This window comes from Nyctibius grandis, chromosome Z (genome assembly GCF_013368605.1).
Source record: "Nyctibius grandis isolate bNycGra1 chromosome Z, bNycGra1.pri, whole genome shotgun sequence".
NCBI lineage: Eukaryota > Metazoa > Chordata > Aves > Nyctibiiformes > Nyctibiidae > Nyctibius > Nyctibius grandis.
This window is the reverse complement of record NC_090695.1, coordinates 39575817-39598601: the sequence shown is the minus strand read 5'-3', so window position 1 is coordinate 39598601 and position 22785 is coordinate 39575817. Positions and strand designations below refer to the sequence as shown.

The window sequence follows — 22785 nt, the reverse complement described above, 5'->3', positions numbered from 1 at the left end:
CGTTTTTGGAGGTGAGAAGTACCAAACATATTTCTGCAACTAGTATTGGATGACTTGATGAATGCTGTTGCAGTGTGTGATGAATGCATTATCATTTTTCCTGTCATTGGAGTATGATTATTTCAAGATACAGGTATGAAATCTCATGTCTGAGAATACAATTTCACAATTATAAAACCAAGACTGTAAACCTTTTTCCTTCTGAGGGATGAAAGCTTGTTTCACAACATAAATTAAATAGACTGCTGCTGAGGGTAGCAAATGTGCACCTATTTGCTCACGGCAGAAAAGCTGGGATTATTGCTTGTGATGTGAGCACATGACATTCAATAAAAGATTTTGAAAAATACATTGTAAGGTAGCTATAGCTGTGTTTGGCCGTACTTGATGTACCAAAAGAATACAAAGTCTAAGGACCTTAGCACTTCACTGAGTTAAAAACAAAATAGTTAGGATGCAAAACCACAACCTCCAAATAACATTAGCTAAAAAGTTCCATTTAATTTAGTTTTGTAGGTCATGAACTTACCTGTTATGATCAGCGCGGAAATTTGTCTTTAAGCAGATTCTGAGTGAAAGTGAAAAGAATGAAAAAGAAACAAATGCTTGTGGAGAACATCCAGCCAATAGTGTGGAGCAGTAGTAACAAGAAGGAAGTGGAGTAGAGAAGGCCATGGGAGTAATGTGGCTGATGGATTTTGTAGCAGGTGAAACAATGCAAATGTGTAAAAATATAAATAGGCTAGAGGAACCGGTGTATTTTATGCTTTGTCTTAAGGAATTAAAAATCCTTTTAACAGAGAAGACATGTTCAAATATTGAAAGCATAACACCGATATAAGACGTTGTACAAGTGGAAGAAGTTTCTGGGATTTATATTCTTTTCTAACAGAAGCTGAAACATAGAAATTTGTCTTATGGAGAATGATTTCTCCAGCCTTCTTTCTATCACTAAGAAAGCTTCATGCTGAGCATTTAGATTGGAGACAGATCAAAATGCAGATGCTTTATTTGGTTACCTTAATAGCTTAATAGGCTTTATGGATTATTACTCTCACAAGCCTTTTTGAGCTTATAAAATCATAATGTATTTGCTCTTAGAAATTATGAGCTCAGTCACAAAAACTCTTACTTGCATGAGCCCCTCAGTGAGTTGCCTGGTTTAGTGCCATTAAACTTTAAGGGTCTGCACAATCGTCACCCTGCTCATGCAAAAATACTGTAGAAGACAGGAAAGTGCAAGAAATTCCCAAGGGGAGCCAATTACTCTATAAAACTATCATGTTGCACTCGGTCCCTTCCCACAGATTTTTGGCCCATTTGTATTCATGCTGTAGCTAATCAAAAAGCAAATGGATTGTATGTGGTAGATGTTAACTGAAATCATATTTATTTAAAAACTGTGGGTTTGAGTGACATTGACGATAAAGAGGAGTTCTCGCCTAGAGCAGGCACAGCACAGGAGTTAGTTCACCTGTAGGAGTGTCAGGCTACAAAGTGTGTTCAGCTGCACTTGAATTCAGAAAGCCAGCCCCTCACAAGCAGGCATGAATCTACTCAAAGATAAATCTCCTCTAGTTTGCCATGGCTTTCACAGGTATTAAGTTACTCTGCCTCTGTCGCCTAAACTGCGGGGTGCCTGTCTCTTTGGGTGTCACAAGGTTTTCTAGACTTGCTTTTTGTTTTGCCTTGTGATGTTGATCTTTTCATATTAGACCAAGTCTCCTTGACCATTAAGCTGACATTAAGTCTGTCTGTATACTGTCATCCCTGGTCCAAAACATGATGGGAGTTTTGCCACATGACTTCATTTCTAGCTGGTGCTACTATAGCTATAGCCCTGGAAAGGTGTAATGAAGAGTTACTTATGAAAACTGTGTGCAACCTGCTAATTCCTCAGTGTCCAGGCCTCCCCATTAGATGGGCTGGATTGTAGTTATTAACACTGACAACTCTTTGTCGTTTGGATATTTCTATAGGCTTTTCCTCCAGATATTTCTTGCCTTCAGTGGTGTAGTTCAGGGAAGAGATAATAACCAACTATTGCTGTGAGCATTTCTGGCTCAAGTAGCATAAATGTGTATGTTCGGAGTGAACAGTCAGGAGTCATAATTGCGTTTCTCCATAATGCTCAAAACTCAGCCAGTTTCATCTGCAGCAGACTAATTCACTGCTGTCAGAGGTTTTTTTAATAGTTCTGTCAATCCTTGCAAAGAAGTGAGATTTGCACTGCATGCCATTTTCCAGTCTGGTATTAAAAGTTGAGGTATTTCTGACCACAGCAAAGGTCATATGTAACTTTTAGTCCTGAGGTTATTGACAGACTTCACAGAAAAACTGGCAGTTTTAAAGAAAATGCAAGACAAGACAGTGAATATGTTAGTGGTATAGACCTTACCAAAAGAAAAAAAAAAAGAAAGCAAGACTTATTCAGAAAGTGTTGACAAAAAAAACCACAATCAAGTGGTCCTTCTTCTGAAAATATCAGTCTGAAGACCAGACTGGAACCAGACTAAGAATCCTGAGTCAAACCTTTTCTGCAGGAGATTCTGAAACCTTGTTCATTAAGTGTGTGAAATGGGATTATTCCTGTTTAACATCCTAAAATTGTCATTATCTTTAAAGGGCTTTAAAAAGTCATAGGAAAAGTTCGGTTTTTGTTCATTTGCAAGAGTGAGTCACCTACTAAAGCTGAATTTTCACCAAGAAGAATGTAAGAAACAGAGGCTCTCGAGAAGCCAATACCTTCTACTGGTGACCTTTTTGAGGAACCTTTGATCTTGGTGCAGTCATTGCTGAGAATTTTTGCTGATACCTTGGGGAAGATAAATACAAAAAAATTGGATACAATGCATATGAAGAAGGTTTTCTTCTCCCTGTGTGCTAGACGCTCTTGCATGTGACCCCACCACCACTGTCAGCCTTTTAATGCAGCAATGAAACTTCCTTGCTTTAACTTGTTTAATCCTAGTGAGTGGCTTATGTCGATCTACGTTTACAAGGTTGTCTTCACAAGGATAAAGCAGCAAAAATCTGATTTTATAAATGAAACTGAGATTCAACTTAATGGTTTAGTTTCCACCTGAAATCAGAAGAATTTGTAGGTATTAGACACTATGCATTTGTTTGCATGAGTGATAAATTAGGCAAACTTACAGGAGATGAATGACCTAGCAGATGAAATACTTTTTGTCATCAGCAAAAAGCAACTCATAGAATTTAGATCACAGAGCCGGATTCCTCTTCAGCTCATGAAAGAAGGGAGCAAATGAGTTAAGAAAAATTTAGTGTATTTTTTTCTAAAGAAGTCAGGCACACATCACAATAAACTCTGAGGTCCTAAATGACAGAAAACAAAGTGCAGTGATGATTCTAATTTTCCTTTCTGTATAGGAGTTCACATTATGAGAGATAAAATGCCTGAAATAATTAAACAAAACAGTGCTCCACTTAGCTGCAGGAAGAATTAAATGAAAATCAATAATGAAAGATTTGCTGCAAAAGGCTTTAAATCACTCTGTTTCAATTCAATAGCAAGCAGGGTATCATTATAGGAAATTCATAGTGCAGTGATGATGGTGAAGAAGTTTGTCTTTCTAAATAAATTTTATGTAAGTAGAATCTAAATTGTCACATCAAACTTTCACAATTCTGTGTGTAACCCAGCTTCTTTTTGCAGAACTTGTAATGCAAGTGATAGGGTTTTGTTTGTTTGGAACGTTGCTGTTTATAGTTCTTTGTTCTTCTGATTTATTTAATTGTCTTTAGGTATAAGAGAGGCATTGTCTTTCTGTTATTAGCTTCTTCACAGTACTTTCATCAGAGACATTTGGAAGTCCCTTTATTGGGTATCCTTTCATGGTCCAGGAAGGCATAGTTAACTTGCTCCACAAACGTTTCATGATTGCTATTACTTTCATACAAAAAGATGTCGTCTTAGATCTCAGGATTAATTTTCCATGTCAAGTCATGGTTGGGAAGATGTAGCCAACAGGTGTACATTTCTCTGGAAGATTTGTGTCCCGTGTTTCCAAGAGCTAAATAACATAAATTCAGCACCTTCCTGCAAAAAATCAATGGTTAGAATTCAATCCGCCCCTGTTTCTGTGGCTGCTTCTTGGGCAGAAAAGGAGGGCTTTGTAAGACAGAATTTTCAGGCTGTCAGTACATGCTCTTATGCAATAAGAGGGCAGATAAGGGAGAAGCACCCCTGCTTCTGTGGGTAGAACACTTTCTTCATGCTCACAGAAATTTGCATGTTCTGTGCTTTGGCAGCATTTTTGTCTTTTTTAGTTTTATCTCTCTTGTTTTCATACAAGATATCTCATCATTCTCTGTGATCTAAACAAAAGGACAAGCCTTTTCTGTATTAATACAATTGTAAATAAGGCTTGTACATCTGTTAACTAACTTATTTCCATCAGAGGAATGAATATATGTAGCTCTTCCACAGGACAGTTAAGAGTCTGAAGAGCAGTTTTCCCAGAGGCTGTGCAAAAGCTTTGACTCTGTTGCTGGCTTTGAGGCCCAAGGCCTTTGGTGAAATGACCGGTCTGTCCCCATGCACATCTGTCCTTTGCTTTTCTCCGGCTGCGCCCAGAAGATTGCTAGCCATTGGCAATGCTGCAATAGAGTCTGTTAGTGCACCAAAATCTGTTGTCACCCGGGTCGATCCTGCAGTCCTTGTTTCATAGATGGCAGTGATTCAGAGATGTGGACAGGAGCACTTGTTTATTCCCAACTTGACTGAGCTTTCAGCTAGAAATGAGACACGAAAGGGTTTGCATCCTCTTATAGTTCCTGTTTCAACATACTTTAAATGAGCTCAGTGAGTAGTTTATAATGTTGTCCTTACTTGCCTGTGACTCTGAATGTGGTGGAGGCCAGGAGTGAAAGCAGTGGGGGGTGTGGAGGGTGGCTGAGCCGCAGTGTGACTGCTCCAGCGTTGTGTAAAGCTGCTCTGGGTGCTGCTAGTGACAGTGGCCAGGCAGTCCTTTAGTTGTAAGAGACAGTGGCACAACTCACCATAATGTGCCATAGCATTAAGAAAGCAATTTTAAATGTGTGTTTTTTTAATGGCTATTGCTGTGAGAGCTGGCTAACATAGGTGGGACATGAAGTTATGTAAATGCTTTTTCCAAAAGTGTTCTGGCAATTGGTATTGTGGGAGCAGCTGAACTCTCCAGATCCTCAGCCCAGTCTGATCTTGCTTGTCAGGGTAAGCAGCTGGATCTAGAACCCCCAGTCTTCTCAGCTCAGGTCATTGCAGTGTTGCGTGCCAGGGATGTGTGGCTTTAAACTACAAAAATTTTTGCATCTGGCTGTGTGCTTGGTGAGTCTCCAGGCTGAGCTGGCAAAGCCCTGACCATGTGCAGGGTGGAGGAAGAGCCTGGCTGTGTGACTGAAAAAGCCCTTGTCAGGCAAGTTCTGGGAGAAGGTGTGAAATAGCAGCACCTCCTAAGGATGAACTTAGATAAAATCACAGCTTAATAAGCAGGCAGTAACATCCAGAGAGAGAGACTTTTTATTTAGTAGCATGTGGTAGCTAGTGCTTTAGTGATTCTTATAGCTGCAAATGCAGTGGGCTCTCTTAGCCAGTGGACCCCTGAGGGTGGAAAACATTCATATTGCAAAATGTATCTTTTATTTTCACTGTATTTTGCTTTATATGTAACAAATTGTGAGACTAACTCCTTGCTTCAGTGTGCTGTGGAATAAATATCACATCTCTTCCTGCATGCTCGACCAGATCCTGCTCTCAATTAATTTAGTTTTATGCTAATCCCATGGAATTAATTCGCACTGGTGTGAAGTCAGACTTTGAGCCAGTTTTTTTTCTGTTCTTTTGATCTGTTGGAGGTTTTCCATACCAGTGTCCCCTGTATTTGTTATTTCTTTATTTATGTTAAGATTGTGATTTTACCCAACCTTCTTAATTTTTGTCATGTAATTACTAAATCTCTATGAACCAGAGTGAAAAGGTTTTGATAATTCAGATTTAACTAGAATATTGAAAAACATGAATGATTTGAGAGATTTCTATGATTGTATATAAGGGAGTTCAGTTTGGAAATGGAACACAGTTAATAGGAATTGGTCAGTAACACTCCTAATGATTCTTTCCCATTCAGTAAGCACAATTTTGAATTAAAAGGAAAAAAAGATATTTTAATATAAAAAGCACTCTTCAGATATTGCCATAGACATCCACAGCAGGACTGCAGGAATACTATTTATGAAGCATATTAAAAATGTATCTGCACAGAGATGTCTCCAGTAAAATTGTCAGTAAAACAAACATGAGGTGGACAGACTAAGGGAGTTCTAATCTGTTTCTTCTCATTCTGGCCACACAGTGTTTTACAAATGGAAAGATGGTTTTTCAAGAATCAAATACATTTGTTCTCTCTGATTCCCTTGGTCAGCATTGTAAGCACAAAAACTGGTTAACATAAAAGACCATGTATAGAACACAATATAATAAAAAGTGGCTTAAATTCATAAAATCCTGACTGGGTCCTGACAAACTCCCACATGAGAGAACCATGTTTACTGACAATTTAGCTTTGCAGTTCCCAAAGTTCAAGTGAATATTGTGAAGAGAATCATGTGTGCATTGTTTACTGAACTTTTTACATGCTTGTGGAATGATTGCAGAGTCATGTCAAAACAGAATTGTGTAGATTCATAGGAATGGGAATTTTCTATAAAACGAAAAATTAGTTTATGCATTACTTCCAGACAGCTTAAGACTGCAAAGCGCGTAATGATTTCTGGCTTACCTTACCTTGCAGTTTTCTTTATATGACTAATTTAGTTGTATTAAAGGTTTATCCTAGAGAACTAACTTGTTCCCTCTTGGAACAACCAGGTTTTTGTAGATCCGGCATTATGTGTATTACCTGAAAACAGGGATTTACGTTGGGATGTCATTAAAGCCAAAAACATGACAACCTAGAGCGTAGCCAGAGGAACTGGAGTTTGGTTGTTAAATAATCAGCAAGTATTTATACGGAGGCTCAGAAAGTATTCTTGTTTGTTTTAATTGAATTCACATCCAATATATTTCATTATGAGGGCCCGGCATTGCTGTGCAAGTCCAAGTCTTGTTTTCATATCCCCTGTTACAGTTTCTTCACTTAATGCAAGGGCGTAGTTTTTGTTAAAGGCTTCCCCTCATCCTTCCATTTCTTGTACCTTTTATCCTGAAAAAAACCTGGGTGAAGCTGCGCAATATTGAAACCAGTGGGATATAACAGCCCTCTCCTTGGTAAATGCAGATAGTTACAATTGCACTTCTTAATGAAAGCAGATAGCGGAAACAGTAGGAGCATCCACTTCAGATAAAGAGGTATGCCAGTCCCTGGAACAAAGGTGTTCATGGTGGACTGGGTTTCCAGGGGTGTTGTGTGATGCATCTACCAAAGAGGTAGGAGGAAAAAAGGCAGCAGGAGAGTCTGAGACATGATGAAAGAAGCACAGGTTCTGGGAGAAAAATCGTTAGAGGAAAAGATACCGGGAGACTGAGCATTTGGGGAATAAGTGTTGGCTAAAGGGAGGCTTACCGTTGGGGGTAATGGCATGGTCTCCTGCTTGTGACTCCTGTAGTGCTTAGAGAAACCAGACTTTAATTTTTTTTTTGTAGTGGAATGGGATTACATAAAAGATGGATGGAGTTACTGTGAGTTTCTTTTTCTAATGAAAGACCTTGCAGATTGTGATTTTGGCTGGTGTTCAAAATAACATATCTCAGCAGAAGTCTCTGAGAAATCTCATGATTTGCAGTGAAGCTTACCTGGCAGCTTAGAGGTAAAGAAATGCTTTTGTCTGAGGCTGTAAATGGGAAGAGAGTTGGAAGGCAAATATGAGCCTGAGCTAGGGCTGCTAGCTGCTTAGGCTACCACCCTCAGTACTTCACTGTGAACTCTCTCATGCTTTCTAGTAGCTATGGTCTCCTACTATTCCTTCCATGATTCAGTCTTCCCTAACTCCAGAGCGTCTGTTTCCCCTAATGCCTTATTCTCTTTGATCACAGTGGAAATTCTCTTTGGAGCTGTAAGTTTACCTTAAATATTAGGAAGTTGTTCTGGGGCAACCAGGCTTTGCAGAGGAGAGCAACGTACCCACTGCTTCCGGATTATGTATAGCATTAGGTTACCAGCAGGCATCTGGTTCATAGCCGCAGAGGCAAATCAATAGTGTGAAAGGCAGTGTGAAATAGCAGACTGATGAAGGAAGGTGAGCATAAAGATTTTCTGTTTATCCTTTGCTATGCCACATAGGACATAATTCCTCGAATGAGGTGCCCATGTCCAAACACTGAGTGCCAAAATGGGGGAGGTCTGGTTTAAGTTCTTAATATTGTAACTAGAAACAGTGCCATTCAGGTCTTTCTGCCTCAGTTTCATCTCTTGGCTCCAAAGGAGTTAAAAGTAACCTGACATGTGCGTGCTACAGATTCTCCAGAACACGTGCCTGGTGGTCTCCCGAAGCCCAGCATACAGGGATGCTCTTGATTTCAGAGCCACAGATCTTCTCTTTCATCTCAACGCAGAGCGGAACATTGTAGAAAAATAGTTAAAAGGCAGGAGGAATCAGAGTAAGTCAGAAGCTGCTGTGGTCCTTCTTTTTCTTTACCTAATGTGAAGAAAACAGCTTGTTTTACTTTAAGGTTGTAGATGAAATTTGGAAATTTGGACTTGCTTTTCTGTCCACAGCTCTGTCAGGCTCACTGGCAGTACAATGCTGGTGTCTTATCTGCAGGTTGTTTTGTAAAATTTCTTCATAACACTTTTTCTCCCTACCATTTCTTACACCTTTCAGGTATAAGACAAACCCTTAGATGGCATTGGCATGTTTCAGGTGATCAGAAAGACCTAGGAGGCAGTGGTGAACATGGTTGAAAACGGTTATCTGAAGGATGAATATGGAGGCAGATGGTATTCAATGTCAGTTATAAAGACAGTGAGCCTGAAATTCTGTTGGGTCAAATATGCAAAATTAAGGTATTTGCTTTTAGCAACACTTTGTTTTGCCTCAGACTTAATATCTAGTTTCCCATTTTAAAACTGAGAAAGTGTAATATAATCCAGTTAGCAGGTGAATAAAAATATAAAACCATCATCTTTTAATTGGTTTTCCTTTTACGGAGTTGAAGAATCAGTCTAACATCCTGTTGGAAGTAAAAAGTAAAAGTAAAAGTGTTTTTTCTGCTTTAATTGCACTGATTGTCATATAATCTTGTAAACCCATAATTGCAGACCTGTTAGAAACATAAAGAGTCAAAAAAATTAAAAAATCTTTTATGTTTGCTAGCTAACAAAATATTACAAGCGGTACATTTTGATCTTTTACCTATAGCTATTGGAGATGCTGCTCTCAGAGAAGTTCTGCTTTGTAACTTACTGCAGAGAACATGTATATTGTGCTCAGTAAAAGATGCAAAACCCAAAAAGCACAGTTAATTGCTGAAGAGAAGGCAGTCTTCTCCGGTAACCTGCCCCTAAAGCAATCAGCCCTCTTCATCATAACAAAGTTCTTTACAAACAGTGTCTCTATTCCTAGTGTACAGATCAGGAAATGGAGGAACGGAAACCATCTGCTAGATTTTGCTTGTTAGGCTGGTTAAAACTGACAGCCAAAGTCCTGCAGCCTAGAGCTGGCAGTGTGCTCCCAGTGAATGAGGGTTTTACATTTTGGAAGCACGGTTATTTGAAACATTTGTACCTTAAGCATCATCCTGCGTGTTCTGGTGATGCTTTCCTTTCTCCTTGCTCCTTCTATTTTAAAATATGTGAGGTATCACTTTAAATGTTATTACTGTTTCATGGAAAAGAGAGTCCCAGAGGACAGATACAGCATGCCAAGGCTTTCCCTTTGTCTCATTTAAGGGCCAGTGTTCCTGGCCTTCTATTCTCTGTCCCCTTCTGACACTGTGGGAAACATCAACTATTAGCAATGCTCAGCTAACTTTTTCAATATCATTCATTATTTTATATGCCTCTGTCACATTTGATTATGTTCTTCTTTCAGTCGCTATCCTGAGAGTTAGATCTGGTGTGAGTTTCTGCCAGCTGACAATAAAGTTGGCAGAGATCCTGGTGACAAAAAGTCACCGGAAGGGGAAAGGCAGCTGTGAAATAAGACAGAGAAGTGAGCAGAGCTTGGTGGAACAGGGACGTGACTAGGGCAGCTGAGGATGCACTGATTCAGCATTTCCTCCCTGCAGGCTGTGTAGGCTGGGTTCTTCTCTGCAGCTGTAGCTGCTCACATCCTTTAGGATCTCCAGGGTCTTGAAGGCAGAAAGGCAGTGAAATTGCAGATTTTTTTTGCCCTTGTGATGAATCCTCTGCAATGTACAGCCAACTTACTGTACTGAGATTTATTTGGTAGTTGCAAGTCAGCATAGCGTCAGCAAGCAATAAGATTTGTCCAACACTTTCCTCCTGGGAATTATGGTGACTGTTTTTAAGGCAAACTCTAAAACATCCATAATCTGTAGCAGATCCTTTGTGTATTTAAGTAAGGAGTCCTAGGAAATGCTTTTTTGCTGGCTTCTTACTAAGCCGTTCAGTTTTGATTGAGTTGTAAGAAATGAAGAGCAAGCGTCTCTTGTTAGTAGTCTCTGTGGTGTAGTTGGAGCTCAGCTGAAAACCTTCCCAGCCCCCTGCCCAGAATTTGAAGTTTATTTCATGGGTGATTTTGATTCAAACATTTTTTAAATTTTGAGAACCTAATCTTGGAACACTCACTAATGCTTTCCCATGTAATATTGATGAAGTAGCAGCATATTAAACACTTTAAATCCAGCTTTTTTAAAGCTAGCCACATAAATCCATACTGAAGTACTTAAACTGTCACTTATGAACAAACGTTTTGTGTGCATGAGTACTTAATGACCGCTATAAGTACCTAAGTTTAGTTTTTTGGGTTGGGTTTTTTTTTTTGAAAGATTCTTTTGCCCCCCTGAAAGTTACATAGACATACAGAGCTATTTATGGTGCTTATTTATATAATTTAAAAAATAGCAAAAGGTGACTTCATTGACAAGTCTTGAAATGAGGATAAGAGGACAACTTAAAACTGCATAATTACTTCTGACACTAAGGTGATTAAAAACTTGTCAAGTCTTTAAGCTTGAGCTATTACATTGCCGTCCTAAGCCAAAGATACCTGACTTTAAGTTCAGAGAAGGTAAGAGATGTGGGACAGACTCTGACTTTCTTACACGTGTTGAATAACTAAATATCATATGATTGGTCCTACAGGCTGACTGGAAGAGTCCTATTTCATGTAATGGTATGCATAAAAATCTGTAATTAAATCAGTTTACCTAACATTAGCAACTGATAACTTAAACCATCCATTTGTCACTGCTCGAATCAGCTAAGATGCATCTCTTCTGAACATTTATGAGGATTCACTATGTGTATGCACATTGGGTAACTGCACGAACAGACTGGCATAGAAGAGGCAACTGACCTGAATGAACAAAGCCATTCTGGTTTGCCCAGGGCTACAACTTTCACACTAGGTGCCTGTAAACAAGCAGTTCTGAATGCAGCCAGGTATCCCAATTTGATGGTCCAGCTCAATGTCTTTGAAAGTTTAAGCTTAATTTAATAAATTCTCCATTTTGATGAGTAAAGCAAGCTTACTTATAACCTCAGTTTAATTTTGGATATGGTTCTTGTGAATCATATTTATTTTCTTCAACAATACAGAAGTCTGCTTCTTTAGGTAGAACTCCCTGTTTTACTTTACTTTTAGGAAAGAGAAAGGTGAAAGGAAAGAAGAAGGCAGGCAAAGTGAAAGAGAATTTTAGTTTATTTTTCTGCAGTGTACTTACTAAAGCTTTTTTCTCCTCTGTTTTAAATAAGATTCAAGGTACTGTACTCAGTTCACAGTCTGGATTCAGGTAATGAACTACTAAGCAGTAATATATACGTTAAAATCCTCACCATAAGCTTACTGTAACTTAAATATGGAAATATTCCCCTACAGCTGCTTGCAGCCATTCTACATAATGAATCTAGAGAGTGGGGTAATAAGATGCATCACCTTCAGTTAGTAAGCTGTACTGGCCCCATTGCAGCACCTGACAGAGCTTCTGTAGACTGTGATGGTGGTGGTCAACTTTTATTTCCATAGATATCTAGAAGAATTTTTGTTTAAGCATATATTGAGACCACTAGGACTTGCAGTTTTCAGCTTCCTGCCAACCATACAAAGCTTACCCATCGTGTAGGTGAGGGTTATAACACGGAATTGTTTTGGGATATTCACAGAAAGGAAGTCTAAGGGATTCTGCTTTGGTAAAATCCAAAGATGTACATATTAAAAGAAGTAGATAAAATAATACCTTACATCATTTTTTTTGTTCCTTCACTGAACTCATTAGGCTTATTTCTGAAATCTGTCTAGCTGAGTTTGTTGCTTTGGATTTTAGTTATGCATTATCATATAATATATTATCATATAATATCATTTCAACTTATCATATAATTTCAAATAAATGCAGAACAGTTCCATTATAAGTACATTACTAGCACTCCTTAGGATGCTGATTTTTAGAAATTATCTAGACTGTCTTAAGTTATATATGTTGACTTCAGTCAGTTCGCTAATTGTTACAGGCTGTTGAACCTGTAACATGAAAACTTCAACTAGAGCAGCAGCTCCTGGAGCTTCAGGTAGTCAGCTCTCTGATTCTGGTTTTGGAATACACAATCTAATAGATGATCCAAGTTACTAGCCATCTTTTATTAACAAGGATATTCTGTATCAAATACTTAGAGCTTTTTATAGATTCTGCTCCTACTTTGACTGTCATGATGCCCTGTATTTTAAAGGAAAGCATAAGGAGATTTGCCACGTAGTTAGTGAAGCACCGTCTCTTGCATGAATTACTTCACAAGCCTGTTTCTCAAGAACGCACATTCCCGAACAAGGCAAGGAAGGTGTCAGGCTTAATGACTAATGGACTTACGTCACTGAGAGAAGGAAATGTGTGAAAAGGATACCAAAGACCGTTTCTTCACAGCGAGTAGACATTTTTTTTTGATTCTTCCTGAAACAGTTTTCATTTTGCAGAACTATAATAAATTCGTGGTTTTAAAGAAATTATAATACATAATTGCAAATTATCGGGTTTTTTTACTAGTAATTCCTTCAGAAATATATGTAATGCACAGATGACACGGAATTTCCACCTCTTTGTGATCCTGAGGGAACTAATATGCAATAGTTGCCATGATTTAAGAGAAAACTTATCTTTACAGAAAATGTGTAATTTCTTTAAAGAAATCACTATTGAGTATGTCCAAAAATGTAGTATTCATTCCCAGTGCAAAGAAACACAACATTTTTAACCTTGGACCAGTTTTTAAGTGTAGTGTGTGAAATTAAAAGGTTGTATGAAATGTCTGAATACTAAATGTTTCTCCAAGGGAAAAATGATATATTAGAATATTTTGCCATGCAGTGGGTGATACCCAAATTACATAGCAGTGAATATGTAAATGTAAAACTCACTGTGACCAATAGGAAAATAGTTTAATTTGCTATCCTAATGGGGACAAAATGCCATCAAATACATGACATAAACAGCAACACCACAACTGAATTTTTCACTGCCATAGTTTAAACCACTATTTTAAGGTGTTATTATTGTTAATCCAGGAGATAATCCAGGCATTATAAGTATTTAGTATCACCAAATGTCAGACCATTTTTTACATTTCTGTTTTTAAAACTGTGGATGCATTTCTGCCTTAAAAATCTATTTATATTCCAGTCTTGAACATTTCTTCTAGGATGTAACTTGACTGGCAAGTTAAGCTCAGAAACAATTGCGTTACTAATCATGTGTGGTAAAACCAATTTAAAAAAATCTGTTTCACAGTGTTGTATTCCATTCTGTACTGATGAAGAATGAAATTATTTCAGATGTGTTTTTCACTTTTATTTTGTTAACGAATATGCAAAATGTATTTTGTTATTTGCTCTCTTTATAACATAATTATCCTCTACAAATCAGATTATATGGTACAAATTATCATCTAGTTGTTTTTATACAGTCATGCAGCTCCATTCCATTCCCTTTCAAGTAAATGACTGTGTTTCGTGCCCTCATATTAAGCCTGGAGCATGCTCAGTATTTTTGAGGCATGCTGAATGCTCTCAACTCCTCTTGGCCGTAAGAAAAGTTTCATTCTTCAGCCTTTTGTCCGGTAGAGCATGACAAATTACTCAGATTTATCAATTGTATATTGTCATGTCTTTCAATTTTAAAATTAAGTATCATAGAATCATAGAATTACAGAGTCATAGAATAGTTTGGGTTGGAAGGGACCTCCAAAGATCATCTAGTCCAACTCTGCTGCAAAGAGCAGGGACATCTTCAACTAGATCAGGTTGTTTAGAGCCCCATCCAACCTGACCTTGAAAGTTTCCAGGGATGGGGCATCTAGCACCTCTCTGGGCAACCTGTTCCAGTGTTTTACCACCCTCATTGTAAATATATCCTCTTTTAGCTTAAAACCATTGCCCCGTGTCCTATCACAACAGGCCCAGCTAAAAAGGTTTGCCCCATCTTTCTTACTATCAGCACAGGAAAGACATGGACCTGTTGGAGTGGGTCCAGAGGATGGCCACAAAAATGATCAGAGGGCTGGAACACCTCTCCTGTGAAGACAGACTGAGAGAGTTGGGGGTGTTCAGCCTGGAGAAGAGAAAGCTCCGGGGAGACCTTCTAGCAGCCTTCCAGTGCCTGAAGGGGTTCTACAAAAAAGCTGGAGAGGGACTTTTTACAAGGGCATGTAGGGATAGGATGAGAGGGGATGGTTTTAAACTGAAAGAGGGTAGATGTAGACTAGATATTAGGAAGAAATTCTTTACTGTGAGGGTGGTGAGACACTGGAACAGGTTGCCTAGAGAAGCTGTGGCTACCCCCTCCCTGGAAATGTTCAAGGCCAGGTTGGGTGGGACTTTGAGCAACCTACTCTAGTGGGAAGGTGTCCCTGCCCGTGGCAGTGGGGTTGGAACTAGATGATCTTTAAGGTCCCTTCCAACTCAAAGCTTTCTGTGATTCTATGATTTTCATACCAGGGCAGTCTAATTTCAGAGGTGACAGGTAGTTCCTTTATCAGAACAAAGATCTTTTCTTTGCCTCATTGTCTCTTCTTCAAATTAATATCCACAGCTGGCGGGGGGTACACTTTTGACAGAGTTCAGTTCTGGTTATTCTTTTACTTAGTATGTAACAGAAAGGATCTGCTCTGTTATCAGTATTTGCTGGTAACTGCTTGCCTTCCACTTAACCTTCAAGGTTAATTCACTCACTCAGAAGTTAGTGAAGTTAGTGAAAAGTTAGTCACTGAAAGATAGTGTTGATGTGTGTCCAAAAACTGGGTTTCACTGCACTGGGGAGATTGTTCCATAGAATGGTTGTGACCTAATTAGTTTTCTATGTAATGCACCAAACAAGAGCCTTGAGATAGAGGAAATTATTTATATGCCAGCTTGTGTGGAAGGGGTTATGATCAAATACAAATGAATGCGTGAAAGCTGGAGTCTGCACTGCGTCCTATTTTAATTAGTACTTGGTGACCGGAGTTTCATATTCCGTGTATACTGGTGTTAACTTTCCTTCCTCAGGATAAGCAGAATGACTAGAAAAATAACACGACTTTATCACACAACTTTCAAGACGTCATGGAAACATATTCCATGACAAAAGTTCTGGGTTCCTGTTTAACACAAGTGTTAGTTCTATTAAAGAAACAAGGAACACTCAGGACTACAAATCAGATACAAAATTTTGCATTTGCTTTTCAGTGCAAATTCTGTTCTCTCTCAGAAGTGTCTCCTGGTGATGTGCCCTGCTGCTGTTGTCCTAGGGATAGGACATAGGAATCACAAACAATCTCCAGGATACATCACTTACTTGAAAGCATTAGTTAGCTTTAAAATCCATCTGGAGTCTCGTTGTCCTTCATGGCAGAGCAGGATGTGCCATGTTGCCTGCCCTTAACCAGAGATGACAATTTGGGCTAAGTGGCCATTTGCTTGGAGTGGTTAAACTGAAACACCTTTTTTTTTTCATTTCCTTGCCTAGTTCCTTACTGCAAAATACCAAAGTAATGTTACTCTTTTTTAGGCTTTTCATTGAACAGTTTGTCAATCCTGAGTTTCTTCCCGCTTTTAGTTTTTCAGTCTTCACTCAAACTGGTTGACGTACAGGGAGTTTGCCTCCCTGCATAATTTGTATGAAGTGAACATCATGATCTGCAGCCTAGCTGCTGTGTACCAGGCCCTGAAATGACAACAGTTCTTGTCCAAGAAACTGACAAGAATAAAAGACACCTGCAACGTTGCAGTGTGCATTTACTCTTGATTTACTTGACCACTAGGATGCTTTAATTCAAGTGGTTAAAAAAACCTATCACAACAGCATTCATAGGATCAGATATCTGGTGTTTTACTGCCTTCCATTCTATGCATGCTCCATCTGACAGTTCTTTTTGTTCTTCCCATTTATGCAGTCACCTAATGCTGGCGACAAGGATGACCAAACACTGACGGTAGGCAGCAGTTAGTATGTATCTAACATTTATTTCTCAGGAGGGTGGTGAGACAAGCCTTACATTGATTTGGCACACATCAGCATTTTCTAAGTTACTGGGATTTCTTTCCCTTTCCTATGCTGCTATAGAATTTAGATAATTTATTTGCAATGATAAAATGGTGAATTAGTTTTCTTGTTCGGTTTCTATCATTTTTCATTTAGTATTTGTATGACACCAAAGATTAATCCATGTACCATGTATTACTGCAAAATGCTATTTTCTTGTTGTTTTTTTCCTGTAATTGGATTTCAGGGTCTTATTAGCCAGCAGTCTGTTGGCTCTGATTATCCTTTTTATCGAAACAAGCAGTCAGCCATCCACCAAGCAGTGTTATTCTATGGGATATATTAAATGCATCAATTATTGTACTAGACAATGGCATAGGGAAAGGCACCTCAGAGTATGTTTTAAACCTCTTTAAAAGCATGTAGAAGATGCTTGTATGTTAGCTCCATTGCTGTAGGTGTCTGCACTGCCTTACCACACTTGCAGTCTGTTTTTGCAATCAGTACTTAATGGACTGAACCAAAGCGAGGCGTATGTTTGACTGACTGAGCTTTAGGATTTTACCATTAAAAAAGGGTACTCTCTGCCCTTTTACTGTGTAATCTGCATATTTGCAATGTACTGAGGCAGTAAAAATTAGAACTTAACTTCAGGGGTTCAACCACAAGGTTCTACAAAGAAACAAGTGATGAATTCTTCCTGATGCAAGTAAGAGGTTTTTATTTTCTTAACATTTTAAGAGTTTTCACAGAGAATGCTTTTTCCCTGGTCTTTTCCTGAGCCCTGGGAGACTAATGACTAATGTGATAATCCATCCCCTCCACAGAAATGGTCTATACATATGGCAATGTTTAATACAGTGCGTAGTTTAATATAATCTACTATAGGTGATGGTTGAAAATGTTTCACTGTGTAGTGAGATGTAAGATTAATTCATAGTGTTTTCAGGCCTGTTTCCACATGAACAACAAAAAACTCCTAAATTCTTTCCCTTATTTTTCTACCTAGACCAGGCCACGGCTCCAGCGGGGAGGAAGCTCTGCGTCACTCCACAACAGTCTAATGAGGAACAGCATCTTCCAGCTCATGATTCACACCCTTGACCCACTTGCTGAAGGTATTCCTATTCTTTTTTTGTTTTGTTTTTGTTTTATTTTGCAGACACAAGCACACACTTTTGTTTTCCCTTCTCCCCATGAAACTATTTTTTGCATTTCTGTTGTTTTCATCAGTCTTTTCTGAATGTGTCTGAATTTTCTGAAAGAGTTGTGCACTCTTGTGACAGGGTGTACATACTCCCAAAAAGACTTGCAACTTACAAATTGTGTTCATTGTGGTGCTAACTAAAACTGATCACTTGGTTGATGTGTATCATAACTACTTTGCCTCTGGCTTCAGCAGCAATTTAAAAGATACAAAAATTCTATACTCTTGTACTTTTGTAGAGGTTTTGTGTGTTTTCTTTCCTGGTTTTGATTTTAGTCCATCAGAAAAAAAAAGGCCAAAATGGTGGGTAATTTGTCATATGGAATATAGAAAAGAATGAGACTCTACTGGTTTGACTTTGGGTGGATTAACACTGACATTAGAAAAAATGCAACAAACATCCCTCTGTGTTACATACATGTTAACAGTTTGCTTGCTTTAACCAAGTGTGGTGTAATTTTTTTTTTCTTTGAGAAGTTAGCAAGAAGACACTGATTGCTTTGGTCTGAGAAGCTGGCAGGGAAACCATAAGTGCTTTGCAATTGTGGGGTGATTTGAATCTCAGCTTCTGGTAGACTTCCAAAAAAAATCAAGGCCAGGTGTTTATTTGGTGAATCTGTATCTGTAGGACTTTTCTTGCTGTAGTAATGAATGTCTTGAGAAATAGCACCTGTGAATTGAGAGGGACTGAAGAGACCTAAAATATTGCTGCCAGTGAGAACTTTCAAACTTCAGTGATCATAAAGTATACGTAGCACTTCCTTGCATTTAAGTTCCTTTATGTTTCTCATTGCATCATTGCGTACAGCTTTTTTAATTGCTCTGTATCTCTTGGACAAGGCAAATGTACTTTTCCATTTCCCTCTTCAAAAGCTGAAGCTGGCACTCGTTTTGACAACACAAGAGCAATTTTAGCCTTTGCAATCTCTCTTGGCTTCTCTCTCTTCAGTTAATGCCACACTATTCACTGCCGAAGTCTGTTGCCTGTTAGAGTGGAGTCATCAACTGACTGTGCCCAGTCTATTCCCATTCAATGCTGAAAAAGGACATAAGGAATTTATTGCAGTTATATGTTTGGCTTCCTTTATTTGCATCACTACAGCAGGTGAACAGGCTTTCTAACTGCTTCACTCAGTAGGTCTCATCTTTACCCACCTGGTAGCCAAGCTTTTCACTCTGCTAGAAAAAGAGAAGACTTCCAATCTCAATTTTTTGTTTTTTTTCATGAAAAATTAGAGTTTTTCATTACAATCCTTTGCACTCCTTTTTCCCTTAAAGCAAAGCTCCTGGGCTGTGGATGCATCTGTGGTGTCTCAAATAATGCTAACACAAACAAAATTAACAGTCATCTGAGGCAGTAGATAGATAGACTTAATCAAATTACTTTTAAAAATGAGAGAACAGAAGCAGGTTGAGAAGAGCTCATTAGCAGAGACAGAACCTTTATGACAGGTTGAAGACCACAAAAAATCTAGAAATGTTGACTGGAGTTAAATTTGGACTTAATGAAGATTCAGAAATAAGATGAGCTCTCAGGTATTTTTCCATAGCTTGTTCAGCATTCAGACCTTTTCTCACTTTTCCCCTGTAGCAAGCTTGCACCATGTAGTGTGATCCAGAGGCTTCCCCCTTTATGACAGCGCAGGAAAAAAGGGGTTTGAAATCTGAAATCCATCTTGGGAGACACAGAAGCTCAGCACTTTTGAAAATTAGGTACTATAATTAAGTTTATCGGGTAACTCAATGCTGTTCTTCATTATGTCAGTAAAGCACTTGAGGTCAATATGGATTGATAGAGATGGTTGCAATAGATAAATCTTATTTAAAGGTCTCCATTAAAATTTTCATCAGGGTTTCTTTGCTCACAGTACTTTACTGTTTGTTTGGCGTTTTTTCTTTCCAAACTCTTGTATTTGTCCTGGAATTGATATTCTTCAAAAAATGGAATATAAAGGTCTTGTGGCCTTTAAGTAAGTGCAAGATAGTAACCACCTGTACATTTCATTAAAACTGGCAAACTGAGTTAAGATTTACAAAGGGAAAAAAAAATCTACCTACATTTGCAGTAAATATTGTATTTTAATGCACAACTTTCATGAAGAAATGGCCAGGAAGACACTGGAAAATAGTCTATGTATGTGCGGACATGTAAGTTGGTGTTAATATCCAAGCAGATAATATTTCAAATTTCCACTGACTTCACAAAATTCAGATTTTAAATAATGAGAGCAGGAAAGTGCCAATATAGGAGTGCAATTCAATAAATATTTTTTCATTTGGATCTCTGGTTTTAGTTTTTTACAAATACGCCCAGATGTGTAGGAGAAATGTAAAAGCAAAAATCTACCCACTTTTCTGTCACACGTTAAGGTCATTAACCTTTTTCTGAGGCACCACCTCCTTTGCAGGCAGACTTGGCTTTCAAGATCTTTTGCACTGCAGTCAGTTTGGAAGGCAGACGCAGGGAGTATTGGATACATCCACTGAACACTCATACTGTTTCCTGAGATTTTGAGCTTTTAAGTGTCCACATTCATTATTCTGTGCTCAGATAATTCTGCAAACCTCTGTAAAATCAAAGGTATTTTAGTTTGATGTAAATACTGCGGCTGGCCAAGGTAGGTAATACTAGTTAACAACTGTGGATAGCATTGTACTTGCATCTTACATTCAATTCAAAAATATGTGTGATAACAGATATGGGTACCTGCTGTATACAATATTGATTATCTAGTTGTCTCTGTATGAATTTTACCTACCAAACTCTCACCATGTTCTTGTGTTTTAATCTTCCCGTGTATAATGAACATCAAACAATCGACTAGTGCATCATGTTTGCTTGAACAGACCTTTACCACACTAGCTAGGTAATTTTTTAAGCTGATAGTATTTCATTGTTAAGAATTAAAAGAAAGAGTAGTATTTATCAGAAGCGTCTTGAGAAGTGCAGTCCTTTGCTCTATAAACCCATCATTTGGGGGGATGTAGAAGTGTAAAGGATTACCTGGTGCCTTCTCTAGCCCACAAGGCTTTCTCCACTTCATGTGCCCTTTCCTACTACAAAAAAAACCCCAGACATAATGAAAAAATAAGCAAGTGATTAGTGTTAGTTTTGAGTTTTGTGTAAGCAAAGGAAATTAGCTCTGTTGCACTCATGTAATGAAAGACGATGGACCTGGTGCATGACCTGTGATGTCAAAGGATTTCTTCCAAATCATTTAATGCGAGTATGGATCAGACTCAAAGGAATAGCAGAAAGAGGTTCTGAGCATTTTTCTGTCCCATTTTAGTCAGCTTAGATACCCTCAGTATTTCTGCCAGAAGATGACTTAGATCAATAGGTCAAAAAACATTGCATCATTAGTTGTATTTTTTGGATTTGCAGCAAAAGAACAGTATATGAGAACATTACAAAATGCCATTCTCAAAGGAAAAAGGTGTGAAAGCTGTAGATCAAAGCTGACACATACACAGGTACTCTGGCACCCTCTGCACTTGGGCATGCTCCTTCTGTCCTCCTCAGTCTCTCATTTCCTCTTTCCCCATTTGCTACTGTTTACTTCCTTTGCCTTTCCTCATACTGCATCTCACTCATCTGCACCTACCTTCTTTCACCCTCTTCCTGTAGGATGGCTTCCTCAGTGCTTGCTCCCCTTCTGGACTGCTGGGTCCATCAGTCAAAGCACATCCCAAGCAGATGCCCACAGCCCTGCAGCTGGTACAGCCAAGTGAAGTGGGTTTTCAATCTCTGGAAGAGCACTTGTGAAGTCTGGGAGCTCTGTGCTTGACTCTTCATAGCTTCTATATCAAATGTTGCCGTTAGAAGTAAAATTTCTAGTTGTTGCACTGCTGCTGGAAGATCCAGCTTTTCTTTCTCTTGGTATCAATAACAGAGTTCACTGTTACATTCTCTTGAATGATTGCAAGGAAAACGGGGCCATGAAAAGGCACGGTGCTCTGTCATTTGGACTTGTGTCAGCTTTGCAAAGCTGACAGAAAAGAAGTCCCATCTAAGTCCTCTTGTTAGCATAAGCAGTATATAATGTATAAACAGGCTGTATGAGTATTAAAGGGCAGTGTGACCTACACAGTGTTATTGTTACATTAACATGCAATGTGTTTATAGAAAACCAGCTCATCATATTTACTGCTCAATAATTCGTTTGTGAAGTCAGAACCAAACTCTACTTTGAGAGCCTCTTAAAAATGCACTTGATTGTAAGTAGGAAAATACGAAATGAGAGAGAAATGACCTTAAGAAGATTTTACTTTCCACAAAATGTAGATAAACAGAGTGATCCTGATATACGTTTACACACTTGTGAACCTGTCCTTCCTTTTCCCTTTCCACACAAATGTGGTTTTGGCATGTCTTGTGCCTGTCTTGTGAAAGCCACCTTGTAAACCCTTCAATCAGTGGGCTTGCAAAGCATTCAGCCCACCTCTGACAGATGAGTAACATCTGAGATCAGTGGGAGTTGCTGGTCGTTTGGCACTTTGCATTCAGGCAGGTGTGCAGCCATGCTGTGGATTTAACAGTCTAAGACAAGGAAGGCTCCTCTTCTTCTTCAAAATCTTGGTCTCAGCGTAAAGCTTCTGTGAAAATAAGAGTTCAGCCACTCTAACAGGCAAATGTGCAGGGTATTCATTAATGGGACATGAAATTTACAATACAGTTGCAGCGTCATCATTCATTAAAAATATAAATATCTGTGTGACATTATTTTTTTGTTTGCTGTTATCTGATTACAGAAATAATGACCTTGGTACAGCTCATTTCCTGAGGATTAAGACTAATGACTGCCTGTGCATCAGGCTGTCATCAACTCCCAGCCAGTCATTAATCCCCAGGAAATCCTGAGGCATATTTGCTTGTGTTTAAGTGCTGGTCTGGCAGTCCTTTATTCACTGAGTAGTGAGCTGGACTGTTCGTAACAGCATTACC

General features: G+C 38.7%; 1 protein-coding gene across 2 annotated transcripts in view; it reads left to right on the top strand.

The window, feature by feature from the left end:
- The window catches only part of SLC24A2 (solute carrier family 24 member 2), a 109406-nt gene that overhangs the window by 44719 nt on the left and 41902 nt on the right, over positions 1-22785 (top strand). For both annotated transcript variants that reach the window (XM_068423383.1, XM_068423381.1), the window contains exons 2-3: positions 16545-16583; positions 17643-17751. In XM_068423383.1, the coding sequence (XP_068279484.1) occupies positions 16545-16583; positions 17643-17751 (148 nt within the window). The remainder of the gene's footprint in view (positions 1-16544; positions 16584-17642; positions 17752-22785) is intronic.